Raw genomic sequence first — 13,836 nt, 5'->3', positions numbered from 1 at the left:
ATAAACGCCTAGTGTAGACCAGGCCTAAGTGTTTTCCCACCACCAGTGTCCAACTATATACAGTCCTTACAGATTTCTCACCTACCGCAGGGTGGGTCAGTAACCATCTCCTTCTCTGCCTGCCTCCCTCCTTTTGGCTCCTTCCCAGCCTTTGTAGCTCTCGCCTATCAAGCTAGCAGGTGTTGCCAATTGCCAGCAGACAAGACTTTTCAGCCAGCCCCAATCTATCCCCCTTGATTGTGGCAGGGCGCTGCTGCAAACACACCTAAACACCCAAAGCATGGTGTTCCAGTCCTCACCATCTTGGCTAATAGCCATGGATGGACTTATTCTCCATGAACTTTCTAATCTTTTTTTTTTTTTTTTTTAAATCCAGTTATACTTTTGGTTTTCACAACATCACCTGGCAATGGGTTCTACAAGGATGATTGTTGTGTGAAGAAGTACTTTCTTTTCTTTGTATTAAACCTGCAGCCTATTAATTTTATTGTGTGACCCCTAGTTCTTGTGTTATGAGGAGGAGTAAATAACACTTCCTTATGCACGTCTGTCAAATCATGAGTGGTGTGAAAGACCTCTATCATATTCCCCCCTTGGTTGTCTCTTTTTCAAGCTGAATAGTCCCTTTCTTTTTTTATATCCTTAATCTTTTTAATTTTTTTTTTTTGCCCTTCTCTGTACCTTTTCCAATTCTAATATATCTTTTTTGAGACGGGGTGACAAGAACTGCATACAATGTTCAAAAGTGTGGTCATACCATGGATTTATGTAGTGGCATTATGATACTTACTGTCTTATTAGCTATCCCTTTCCTAATGGTTCCTAACATTCTGTTCGCGTTTTTGACTGCCGCTGCATATTGAGCAGATGTTTTCGGAGAACTAGCCACAATAACTCCACAATCTTTTTCTTGAGTGGTCACAGCTAATTTAGATCCCATCGTTCTGTATGTATAGTTGGGATTATATTTTCCAATATGCATTACTTCACATTTATCAACACTGATAAATGCCATTTTGTTGCACAATTTTGTGAGATCTTTGTAATGCCTAGAAGTCTGCTTTGGATTTAGCTATCTTGAGTAACTTTTGTAACATCTGCAAATTTTGCCAACTCACTGTTGACCCCTTTTTCAAGATCATTTCTGAATGTTGAAGTGATCATATACATATGGCTTATTACAGGATGCTTTGAGATTTGTGCATATTTATGACAGGATGGTTTGGTTCTGTCACCACTGGCTACTTAGGCAAATTACTTCCTCTCTCTGTGCCTCCGTTTCTTCATGTGTAAAATGGGGATTATGATAGTGACCTCCTTTATAAACTGCTCTGAGGTTGGTTGATGAAAAGTGCTGTATAAGAACTAGGTATTTATTTATGTACGTCCAATCCTGTTGAAGGAGATGAATAATAAAAGATGGGATTCCTATTGAATCTCATCTGAGTCATGGTCACACAGTCAGCCTGATGAATAGCAACAGCCTTTTTCTTACCCTTTCCTTACCACTGTTTAGACATTTTTCTTTGGTTGCAGGGGACCTAATCTACGTTTATATTTCTGTTCTAGATAGAATCTTCTGAGAAGACATCGCTACTTATAGGTATCAGTAAAACAGTTACATTTATGTGTTCTTAGTGTGCCTTCCTCACCAGGTTCTTCTGTTGTGGTTTATGTTTGTGGGGAGAATGAAAGAAATGGCTAACTTTGAAGGTGGCCCTGCTATGCTTTATAGAGAAAAAGGAAGCTAACTCATTAAATTATGGTCTTTTTTTTTTACGACCTTGCTTCCGAACAATTAAATAACAACCACAACACATGGATGAACTGCTGAACAGATAATGTAATTTGGGAGCCAGAGTGTAAATTTATCACTTCATTAATCTGAAGGTAAAAAAAATCAGTGAATAAATTCTAACCTTATTAGGGGGGAAAAAACTAGTGTTTTGCGAGTGGCCAAATACGGGGTGTGAGTGTGTGAAAGGGTGTAGACCACAGTAGAAGTAAATTTTAATGTCTAGTTACACCTCTATATCTTTATGGCCAGTAAGTACACTTTACAATTACTGAGTTGTTAAGACTATAGGAAGAATATCAGGGAATGCTGAAATTGTTTGGGTCTCTTCTTGAATGAAAACGTTGTCACAAAAATACTTAAATAAGAACCTAATTGTGTCTCATATCTGTATGAGGGGTTCCAGCACTCTTGCTTATAAACATACGACAAAAAGGTGAGAAAATAGTGATGAGTATAGCAGCAGGATTATTTTACAGCTACTTAAAAATATTTAGTTGGTAGGAAAAGATATCTACCATCGCTATGCAGTGATTCCACAACAACCTACATTTATAAAATATTCTGGGGGATAAGTGTCTGTAAGTATATTCACATATGAGAGAGCTCTAGTTTTGCCAAGGAAAAGAACTGAGTAACCCTTACATGTAGTCAAAATGAGTGGAAATAGCAGATGCCTTGCTAATAAACCTATGCAAAGAATTCCACTGGGAAGGAAAGGGGAGGAGTAATGGTAGAAAAATAATTTCCTGTTATGTGTGTATCTGATAAGACAGGGAGGCACACATTACAGTACTATTGATTGTACTGCATTTTGGTTTTGTAACCTTAATAAATTAGCAAGTTGCTTATAGCCTGGGTATGGGTGGGTTACATTTTTTATAAATTGAAAGAAAGTATATTAAACAAACATTACCTGTACTTAGGGATTTAAGGTAAATTATAAAGATAATTTGGATCCAAGTGTGGTAAGATCTATGATTACTGCTACGTGAGGAAACAGTCTGTGTAAAAAGTTATGGTGAAAATTTCCGTGAGTGATCTGAATGGATAAAATCTAGGAGTCTTTGTAATATAAGTAGGGTGGCCAGTGGAAGGGTTGGGAATATAGCAAATCTGGGAGGCGTCCTACTTGTTTGGTGATCTTGCACTGTGAAATATAAAACATCAGTCAGAGAAATGTAATTGTTTAACTTTTGGTTAAGTGTTATAAAGTTCTTTAAAAAATTACAGTGAACACTGTTGACTATTTCTAATTTGCTCTTGGTTAAACTGATTTTTTCCCCTTCAATGTTTGTTAAAGATGATGATCTCCTACAAAACCAGTTGGTACAGGATGCCATCCGTATGGGTTTCAGTTTGTCTGAGATTAAGAACATTATGGAGAAGAAACTGCAGACATATGGAGAAAACTATACATCTGTTGAGGTTCTAGTTTCAGATATAATACATGCTCAAAAAGAAAACGTACAGGAAGAAGTATCCAGTGAGAGCTCACTACCGAAAGGTGAATTTTTGTATAATTACAAGCCATAGATGCAAAAGATTATAACAGATTGTATTAAATATTTTATTGGTATATTTCTGTTGCCATCTTTGCATAACACAAAGATGTAATGTGTCATTTTTAGAGAATTCAATAGGGTAATCCTATACACAACAACTTCAAACAAAAAAAAAATTTACATTTTATTTAACCAGCAGCATTTAAGAATATTCTGCTTTGTTAGAAAAGAGCAGCCTACCACTGATGCTACAATAATGTATAGTATTAGAGACACTGTCTACCTGAAATCTAACCACTTTCAAAAAATGTATTAAAAGTAGTTTCAGATTCCATCCCTACTCCCAAATTCCTTTGCCGATATTTGTGCTTTTATCACCACTTTTTTTTGGTAATGTGTCAAGTCTTCATCCCCTCCCTCTTCTGCTGGGGTGAGTATTTCTCACAGTAGATGGGGAAACTGTACAGGAGAAACTATGAAATAGACTACAGATGTTCCCCAGGTTATGCAAGACCTGACTTATACAAATTCGCACTTACGGAAAAAGTTCCATAAGCCAGAAATAAGATTTTCGAGTTGCGGAAATTTTTACGTAACTTACGGGTATTCGTTTCTGACTTATGCAAAATTTGAGTTACGCAAGGCTTTCCGGAATGGAACGATTGCGTAAGTCGGGGGCGTCTGTATACACAAAGTGCTGTCAAATGTCCAGTATAAATAAATGGCAAAAAAATAGAGAACCTCTAGTTTCCTCTAATCTTTCAGTTATAAAACTCTGAAATGTTAATTAATATATCTTTACAAGTATTGTAGCCTATGAACCCTGGTCAAGGCCCAAGACCCCATTGTTTGTACAGCACCTGGCACAGAGAACAAAAATATGGTCTGTTCCAAAGACCTTACAATCTGAGTATAAGACAAGAGACGACAGATGGATTCAGGCAGATGGAGGAAACAATGAAACAATAGTGGTCAGGATGATAGGCTATTTTATTAGTGCATGAGTGGCCTAGATGCTGGCAGGTCTTTTTTGTTGTGATGGCTACAAAGAGTTTTTTAAGGAGCATTTTGCATTAAGGATAATGCATTAGTTTTGCAGACATTTATGGGGAGCTTCTCCCAAGCATGGGGACAGCATTCCAGACAAAAGCAGATTTTTTTCAAGTAGGGCATAATTTTATAATACAGAACTACAATAGCATGTATAGTCAGTCCTTGAGGCAGTACAACTTTTTTAATTAACTCTTAACTTTTTGTTATAGGCACTCTTTGGTGCCTATAACAAAATCAAATAAAAACAATTTTCTCTGCCTATCTTTAGTTGAATAAAAAATTTTACTTAGGAAATATTTTACACAACACATGACAACTTTTTTCCTATTTAACTTTGGGGGGGGGGCTGGGGAGATGTCAGTGTGATCTGTTAGCTTTATTCAAAACTCTGTATTGTCTCTCCTTTTGTGAATTGGAGTTCACAGCTCAGAATTTATCATCTCATGGCTGAATCTTCCAGTGTGAGCAATGGTAGGGCACACAGGACTTCCTCTCTCTGCCACAGTCTGAAGTTAGGTACTGCCCTTTTCTGTCCCCATCTCAATAGTATTTCCTTCCCACCTCCACCTACTTCAACACCCCTCCATTCCCAGCACCCACACATACTTTATGAAGCATGTTAAATGCAAAAACCAAACAAAAAAAGTTAATGAAAGTTAAGCATTCAGATTTGTAATGTGTATGTAACTTCAACATCTGGAAGCATCATTCTGGTCCCTATGCATAGCATTACAATGTAGTCTTACATAATATTTCTCAAATAACACAACAGAATATAATAATTTTTCTACAACTCTAGGCACATATTGTAAGGTCTGATACATGAATACATACACATACGCACCTACATTTAAAGACTTAGACATTTTAGGCTAGCTTGGTATCTGGGAGTAAGGAGAGCAACGGTGACTTTAAGGAGGCCTGATGGCTGCTCTGACTTAGGACTGGTGCCCAGGGCCGAAGCTGGGAATCAGTCAGGTAATAGCAGCATCACAACCATAGACTCTAATCGTCAGCCAGGAGCAGAGTGGTGTAGAAACCAAAATGCCAGTCCTGTGTCATGGAAAATTCACCCTATGCAGAGAATCTCCTTTGCTCTGATCCACTGAGTTTGTGCCAGTTCACCGCGACAAAGAGGTTATCAAATGGACACAATATGGCTAGGAATATGGCTCTTTTGTGTTATGATATGATGACCTACAGTTCATGGCAATTTATCCTGTCAGCAATGTTAATGGGCCCCCTCTACGTAACGAGTGTCTTTCTCTTTCCATCCCCTGACAAGTGTTTGGGGGCAGCTGCCAATGGGAAGCCCAGTTGAAAAGCTTCTGCAGATAGTTCTAGATCTGTATACAAAGAGGGTTAAACTCCCAGCTTGCTCCACTGTCGGGAGCATAATCTCTCTCCCACCATGTGGAATGACGAGAAGGAAAGTCCAGATTGCAGGGTTTGTGGTTTCTAACACGGATTTTTCTTGTTTAGGGGATGATTTATTCCTGACAAACTAGGTTTTCTTGGTATGCATGGGGAAGGTAGTTTGAGAGATTAGCTGCTTTTATTAAGTATGTTAACTTGTTCCGTGTGTTTCCCTTTTCCTCAGATCTGAGTACTGAAGAGAAGTTAAAACGTTTACAGGAGGAAAAGATGTGTAAAATCTGTATGGATAAAGACATCTCAGTTGTTTTTATTCCCTGTGGCCATCTGGTTGCTTGTAAAGAATGTGCTGAAGCAGTTGATAAATGCCCTGTGTGTTGCATGGTTATTACAAAAAGACAGAAAATATTTATGTATTAGTCGTATGTACAGTGCTGTTTGTGCAAATGTTTGCTGTTACATTGTTTAAAATCACTGTAATGCAATAACAAACAGTTGGGATGTTCAGCACTGTAGCACACAAATATATTTATTGAGCGTCTAAAGTTTTGAGATAATAAAAACAAAGCTTTAGTCAATGCCCTAAAAGCTCATGAACTGACAGTCAGAAGCTGCTAAACTTGTGCTTATAGCTCTCACATTTAACTGCAACCTCTTTATTCCTCTCCAGTTTGTCGCTTCACTTTAATTGAAGTGACAGATTAGAAATTCTTCACTATGACAGTCTCCTATTTTATATATATATCTGAGTATGCACACCTTTCTAATTTGTTGTAAAGTGCATAAATTAAGTATATTATTCACTCGTATACAATAGCATGGGCAAACTGAATGATCTGACTATAAGCTGTGCTGCTAATAACAATGTTGATTGGAATTTGTCATCTGATCTCACTCTTTACCTCTGCCAAGTTTTCAGAAAGGGTATGGGTAATAAACTATAAAATGGAGGTGACAAAACAAATCCAGCCATATTTTTGTTAAATCAAATTTTAGCAAGATTAATATTATTCAAAACTAGAATAGTAAGGGTTTGCATCTATGAAGAAGGCAGATGTTTGTGGGTTCAGGAATGGTGACATTTTAGTGAGAGAAATAAATAGCTAAAAGTTTATGTAGTTTTGTTTTTATGTTGACTATTTTAGTGCCCATCTAATCTCTTAAATGGGTTAAGCCCCTTTCTAACTCAGTAAAACATTAGTTATACAAATTACTTTTCTTATAGGGAAAATGGCATCTTTTAAAATCTCCTGACCTTTTCTAAACCACTAAAATGTACAAATTATTTAAAAATTATTCACGACAGAAAAATTACAAAAACATCATCCATATGTTTCTCTTCTTTCAAACAAGTTTCCCCTTCCAAGCATACATTAGTCTTCCCTAGTCCAGTACAGTATGTATTTTAAAAATTGACTAATTTCACTTCCACCTTTCATTTCAACTAATTATATTCTTGTCATTTACATATCATAGTTCCATTCCAGCAGCAATGTTTGTTACACTAAGTCCATTTATTTCTCCATCTCTGACTTCCTTAAGGCTGATCTTTTCTAGCCCAAAAACTAAAAGGATCCTTAAATTATCACAAAAGTATCCCCCAACCCACCCCATCTTGCAGGCTCACAGTTGTAACCTGTCCTTTCTATAACCCCCTCCCAAACAGGGATAAGCTTGGTCCTGTTTCAAAAAGCCAAAATAAATATAAACACTGCATAGCAAGAAAGCACTGTCGTCCAGAACTTTTTTGCTAGATTGACGCATAGGAAATTCCTTGAAAATGAATATAAACTCTAAACCATTTACATTGCCCTTTGAAGAATCATAGTCAACTTGCGTATAAGAGAGATTTTAAATAACATTGCTTATACATAGTATCGAATGACATGGTCTAAAGCAGTATTGTGATGATCTATTATACTGTAATAACTCTCTTGGCATTGTTTGAGCTCTCTCTCTACCAGGTTTTCCAGTAGAACTATAGACCTGGCCACAGAGTCCGATGAGAACTCTCAGCACCTTACAAGATCAAATAACTCACATTTATTATCAGAATAAATTGAGGATTCTCAGCATCTTGCATGATCACATTTTGGGGAGGGATTTATTGCAATTACAAATGTGAAAAATAAAGAGCAATTACAATTAATGCTCTTAACATATCTCCTAAGAGAACACACTATCTTATGCAGGACTTCCCCACTCTGCTGTGGGTGGTAATTTAAAATGCTCTAATGTAGTATGCTACCACTTAAGTGTTGGAAGATAAGGATTCAGCATCTGCTTCCAGTCTGCATAGGCTTTGCATAGGTTTTTTTGGAGAGAGAGAAATGTTCAAAGTATTACTCCTTTTCTTCCTGATTGGAGTTACTAGATAAATTTGCTTTTCAGGGTTTTACAAAATCATTTGTTTGAAAAACTATTGTATTTAATCTGGAGTTTTTCCCCAAGTCAGGAGAGTTTTGGATGAACTGCCAACAGTAGGAGAACTGATCAGATAGCTGGAGAATGAAACCTGCTGGCCCTAGGTGCCTCAGGACATTAAAGCCATTTGTACTTAAAATGTGTTCATTTCTGTTGTACTTTGATGAGAATTTGGCTTGTTTTAGGATCCTGTAGGTAACAAACTCTGGTTAGAGAATTATAGTTCAGGTATGACATTGTTTGGAATTCCTAGATAATCAAAACATTCATTTCCAAACCAATTTGTATCATCCCATTTGTACATACTCAAGATTTGATGTATTTCCCAGGATGTAATCAGATGATCTGTTGTCTCTCTGCTTTCAAAGTCAAATATATTTTAATTATTTAAAAATGTATTCTTCTAACAATCCAATTTTTGTATATAAACTGGTAAAAGAGGACAAGATATATCATGTATAATTTAAGACAATGGGTATGATGCAGCAAACTCTTATGCACATACAAAACTTTACTCATGTGAGTAGTTCCATTGACCTCATTGCTGAGTCCTTCCCTTCCAAAGCTTCGCTTCAATGGGACTCCTCGTGTAAGTAAAATTATGCACATGCAAAAGTGCTTGCAGGATTAGGCCCAATATAGTGCCTACTTGTAAATTTAGAAATGGCCCTATTTATTTACATATATAATATTAATATTCTGCTTTTGGTTTCACAAAGGCACTATGTATAATTGAAAATGGTATAATGCCCTTATTTTTGCAATTTAGGTTGCGACATAATTCAGGCAGAAGTCTTAGTTTATCAAATCAATGTCAATGCTGGATGTTCCTGTTTTACGTTTTTCTCTTTGCCCATTTCTTCTTTTGTTTTTAATGTGGAAAATCTGTCCAAGATTGTATGTTCCCTGTTTACTTCATGATTGTCAGTCTTAGAGATTCTATATTTAAATATGTTCCTCTTTTTTTCTTTTAAAAATTCACTGTATACATCAACAGACACTAATACACTTCATAAACTTTTTGTTTTCAGAACACTAACAGTGTTGCCTCATCCTAAAAATCAAACAGAAAAAAATATATTTTTTGTGGTTAGGGTTAAGATTTTTATCATGAGCATAATGGGATAGCATCAGCATAAAATTATCTTTTTCTTTAACAATTTACAGATCCTTCAGCTTTCATAATCAAGAAGTTTAAACTTGCATGTCTCCATGTATACAGCTTTATTTTATGTATTTCACTCAATTTGACAGTAAATCATTTTATACAATTTCGTGTTTGCTTCTAGTCAGTTTCCCTTTCTGGCTCTCAAGATATCTGTTTGAGCTCAGTTGATATTAAGTCTTGTTTTCCTCCCCTTTTTTCATATTTTAAAAATCTGAATTTTGGATTAAGTAAGATTTAGCTGATGCCTATCTCGAACAATGTAATCTCCAAATTTGTGAAAATGATTGGACTGAATGATGTATTTGACGTGGAACATTGATTAGTGATGCTTAATACTGAATATGATTTCTCATTTTGTTAAAACTTTCGTGAAACATAGTCCAATGGACTGAAATTTAACAGATTATTTTTTTAATTTGTTGTGATCGTGTAAAATATTCACAGAACTGTTTTGTGATTCTAGTCTGACTTTATAATATTTTAAATAGATTAAGTGAATTTAAATTGTTTATTGTGTTAGTCTTTGATTTTACATGCAAAGAGCGCCATAAAATGGCACTATTTGTAATTTCTTGGCTTTGTACATGTAATATAACAGGATGTTGCTAATTAATTTTAATAAACATGGTAAATATAAATTGACTAAGAAGACTATAATTGACCTGAAGAAGACTTCTTTGTAGCTCAAAAGCTTGTCTCTTTCACCAACAGACGTTGGTCGAATAAAAGATATTACCTCACCTATCTTGTCTCCCTATCATGGGACCAGCACAGTTACAACACTGCAAATAAGAAACACAGTATTCATTGTCCATATACAGTTAGATCCTACTTACCTTACTTATACTAGTCCTGTTGACGCTCATGAGACTTTTTCTGAGTGAGGAGAGGAGAGTTCGGCCCATTGAAGTAGATGACAACTTTTAAGGAATTCAGGGTCTAGTTTAATTACTAAACTGCTTCTGGAAAGCTGGATTTTGATATATTTTCCTCCTCCCCACACACATCTATTTAGGTTTTAATTTACCATTTTTATTGCCTATTTTTGCAGAAAGGTTGTTTAGTAATTTAAATGTTTATAGACAATTCTTTATCATGGGAGATGATCAGACGTGCAATGAGCAAGGTAGGTGCCCAACTCCTGTTTAAGTCACTGGGGGTTCAACACTAAACTCCCATTGGTGCCTTGGAAAAAAATTTCAATTATGTTTAAGTTGCAGTGAACGAAAAATAAGTTTGCAAATAGGCTGGTAGCTTCGGTTTAAAACAGCTCACTCATCAATAGGATCAACATGTAAAATGTGTTCTGCTGAAGCAGGTTGTTTGGCATAAGATGTAAGACATGCAGGAGGGGCTCTTTAGAGAGGGGATCAAACCTATGAATAGTACAGAAGGAAGAACCTTAAGACCAGCCAAGTCTCGGGAGTTGGTTTTTGCTGAATGTTATCAAAATTAAGTTTTTCTGTTAGTTTATCCAAATCCCAGCAAGGGGGCATATTTGGATTACACAGTATGTGAACTGTGTTTGAGAGCAGGTTGGGAATGACGGTGGCTTTTAATATTTATTGCCTTACAACTTTTAAAATCCTGAAATGTAAAGCAAGTGAATTACTGAAATATTATTCAGATACATTAAATGCAGAAGAATCTCATTTTAAACTCGTGCTAAGGCTAACTATTGAAAGGCACAGTGGGTCTCTAAGCTATTTCAGAACTTTTTAGTTTGAAGAATCATTAATTTTTGCAGTAAATGTTTCAAAATTTAATTTGTTGTCCGGGACAATAAAGGGTTAAAAACCTAAATTTGTTAGTAAGATTGCAAGAGAGCTGCTCTATAGGTGCAATTTTAAAAATTGTAATCAGTGCTGCATTTAAACTAAATGTGAGAATGTAATTAACAGCCATCAAATTGTGACTGATTGAATTAGGGAGATTATTTTTTTAAATTACTGTGATTTTCAGTGTCTCATTGAAATACGCAGCAAAATTTCTTGGAGACCAGTGCTAAGCATTTAGGGATATAACAGGAATGAAGGATGCAAGTAAGTCTGAAGGAGCACAGATATTTGGGGAAGGGCATTGGAGGGAGGACCATAGATGCTTTCTGGTCCCTAACTGCCAATAAATTAATTTACACAGCTGTTTACATTTAACCTATTTGAAATATTTAATATTCAAAGTCTGGTGCTTTCTCCATTCATTTCTGCAGAATGAGTCTCACTCTCATCCTAATTCCTGGGAATGGTAGCTTCCATTGAGTTAGGGCAGAACCATTCACTGCTATTATAGCAGGTATTTCACAAATATTTCTTAAGTAATTATGTATACTAGAATTTTAGATATTTAGAAATATTCAGAATATTTTACTAGAAAACACTGGAAATACATATTCAGGTTCAGAGTACCTTATCCACAGTCTCCTCTCCTTTCAGGTCTGACCCTACTCAGAGACATTACAACTCCAGAGAGAGAAAACTAGCCCACCTAGCCATAGTATTTGTCCGCCAGTACCAACAGTTGAACTGGACCCTACCTTCTCATCTGCCAAGTTAGAGGCTCCAGACGGAGCATCTCCTCAACACAGGGAGGCTAGCCCAGACAGTGGCTCCCGAAAGTCTGTGATCTGTCCTCAGCTTAGATATGACTAATTAAGGACTAATGGTACCCGATGCTATGGAGTCCCCCTCCACCATTTGACCCTTCATAGTGGGATTATCCCTATGCTAGAGTCTCTGGACCAGGGTGGGCAAAGTTTTTGGCCTGAGGGCCGCATGGAGTTTTGGAAATTGTATGGAGGGCCAGTTAAGGGGAGGGGGTCATGGCCTGGCCCCCACCTCCTAGCTGCCCCTCCCCCAGGATTCCTGTTCCATCCAACCTCCCCTGTTCCCTGATGCCCCCCCCAGGACCACTGCCCCATGCACACACCCCCGCTCCCTGTCCCCTGACTGCCCCTGAACCCCTGCCCCTGACTTCCCCCTGCTGCCCCATCCAACTCCTCCTCTCAGTCCTGATGCCCCCCCCCCCTCCCGGGACCCTGCCCTATCCAACCACCCCTTCTCCCTGTCCCCTGACCGTCCCCATTCTGCCTGTGCACAGATGTTTTCTCTGGTTTGTGGTCGACCATGAACACTAGCAGTTCATGGTCCTCCCATTTGGTCTGTCAACAACCCCCCGAGTATTCACCAAGTGCATGTTGGTCGTAGCAGCCTTCCTTCGGAGGAGGCAGGTACAGGCCTACCCGTACGTAGACAACTGGCTGCTCAGGGGGCATACCAGGGAGCAGGTGGAGTCTGTAGTCCGATTGGTCAGCTCCACTTTTGAGAGACTGGGACTCCTCCTCAACATAATGACAGGTTTCAGAGTAGCAGCCGTGTTAGTCTGTATCCGCAAAAAGAACAGGAGTACTTGTGGCACCTTAGAGACTAACAAATTTATTAGAGCATAAGCTTTCGTGGACTACAGCCCACTTCTTCGGATGCACATATATATATATATATATATATATGCATCCGAAGAAGTGGGCTGTAGTCCACGAAAGCTTATGCTCTAATAAATTTGTTAGTCTCTAAGGTGCCACAAGTACTCCTGTTCTTCTTTCTCCTCAACATGTACAAGTCAACCTTGTCACCAACCCAAAGAACAGAATTCATCGGCGTGGTGCTAGACTCGGTACAGGCAAGGGCATTCCTGACAGAGACCCGTTTCCAGGCCACAACAGACGTTATTCAAAGCCTCAGGCGATACCCAACCACCACCACAAAGGGATGCCTGAGTCTCCTTGGCCACATGGTAGCCTGCACTTACATGGTCCAGCATGCCAGAATGAGGCTTAGACCCCTTCAAGCGTGGATCACGCTGGTATACCGCCCGGGATGTGACAGCCTGGACTTGGTACTGACAGTGCCAGGACATGTAATTGAGTCTTTACATTGGTGGCTCAACCCTCAGGTGGTATGCGAAGGTGTTCCCTTCAACAGCCCACAGCCCTCCTTGTCCCTAGTCAGCTCTGGGTTGGGGGGCACATCTGGGAGAGCTCAGAACAAAGGGCCTGTAGTCATAGGACAAGCTCTCCCTCCATATCAATATCAGGGAGCTCAGAGCAGTGTGATTAGCATGTCACACTTTCCAGTCCTGGCTGCAAGGCCAAAGTGTGGCAGTGATGACGGACAACACCACTGCTATGTTTGACATCAACAACCAGGGTGGAGCCTGTTCTTCCCCCCTATGTCAAGAAGCCTTCCAGCTATGGGAGTTCTGCATAGCCCATTCCATTACCTGGAGGCGTCGTATCTCCCAGGGGCGCAGAGCGAACTAGCAGATCACCTCAGCAGATCATTCTGCAATCATGAATGGTCCATCGTCTGGATGTCCTTCATCCCATCTTCCAAAGGTGGGGGTTTCCCCAGGTCGATCTATTTGGCCTACTTACCTGGAGGTTCTTCGAGATGTGTGGTCCCTATTTGTATTCCATTACCTGCCCTTCTTCCCCTCTGCTGCAGATCATGACTGGATTTGTG

General features: G+C 38.5%; 1 protein-coding gene across 5 annotated transcripts in view; it reads left to right on the top strand.

The window, feature by feature from the left end:
• The window catches only part of XIAP (X-linked inhibitor of apoptosis), a 50,896-nt gene extending 40,939 nt beyond the window's left edge, over nt 1-9,957 (top strand). For all 5 annotated transcript variants that reach the window (XM_005307420.3, XM_042851080.2, XM_065556643.1 and 2 more), the window contains 3 exons: nt 1,570-1,603; nt 3,099-3,302; nt 5,954-9,957. In XM_005307420.3, coding sequence (XP_005307477.1) covers nt 1,570-1,603; nt 3,099-3,302; nt 5,954-6,147 — 432 coding nt within the window. In that variant the 3' untranslated portion in view covers nt 6,148-9,957. The remainder of the gene's footprint in view (nt 1-1,569; nt 1,604-3,098; nt 3,303-5,953) is intronic.
• Nucleotides 9,958-13,836: the final 3,879 nt, after the last annotated feature.

The sequence above is a fragment of the Chrysemys picta genome, chromosome 9, assembly GCF_011386835.1.
Source record: "Chrysemys picta bellii isolate R12L10 chromosome 9, ASM1138683v2, whole genome shotgun sequence".
Taxonomy (NCBI): domain Eukaryota; kingdom Metazoa; phylum Chordata; order Testudines; family Emydidae; genus Chrysemys; species Chrysemys picta.
This window is presented reverse-complemented; position numbering and strand designations above follow the sequence as displayed.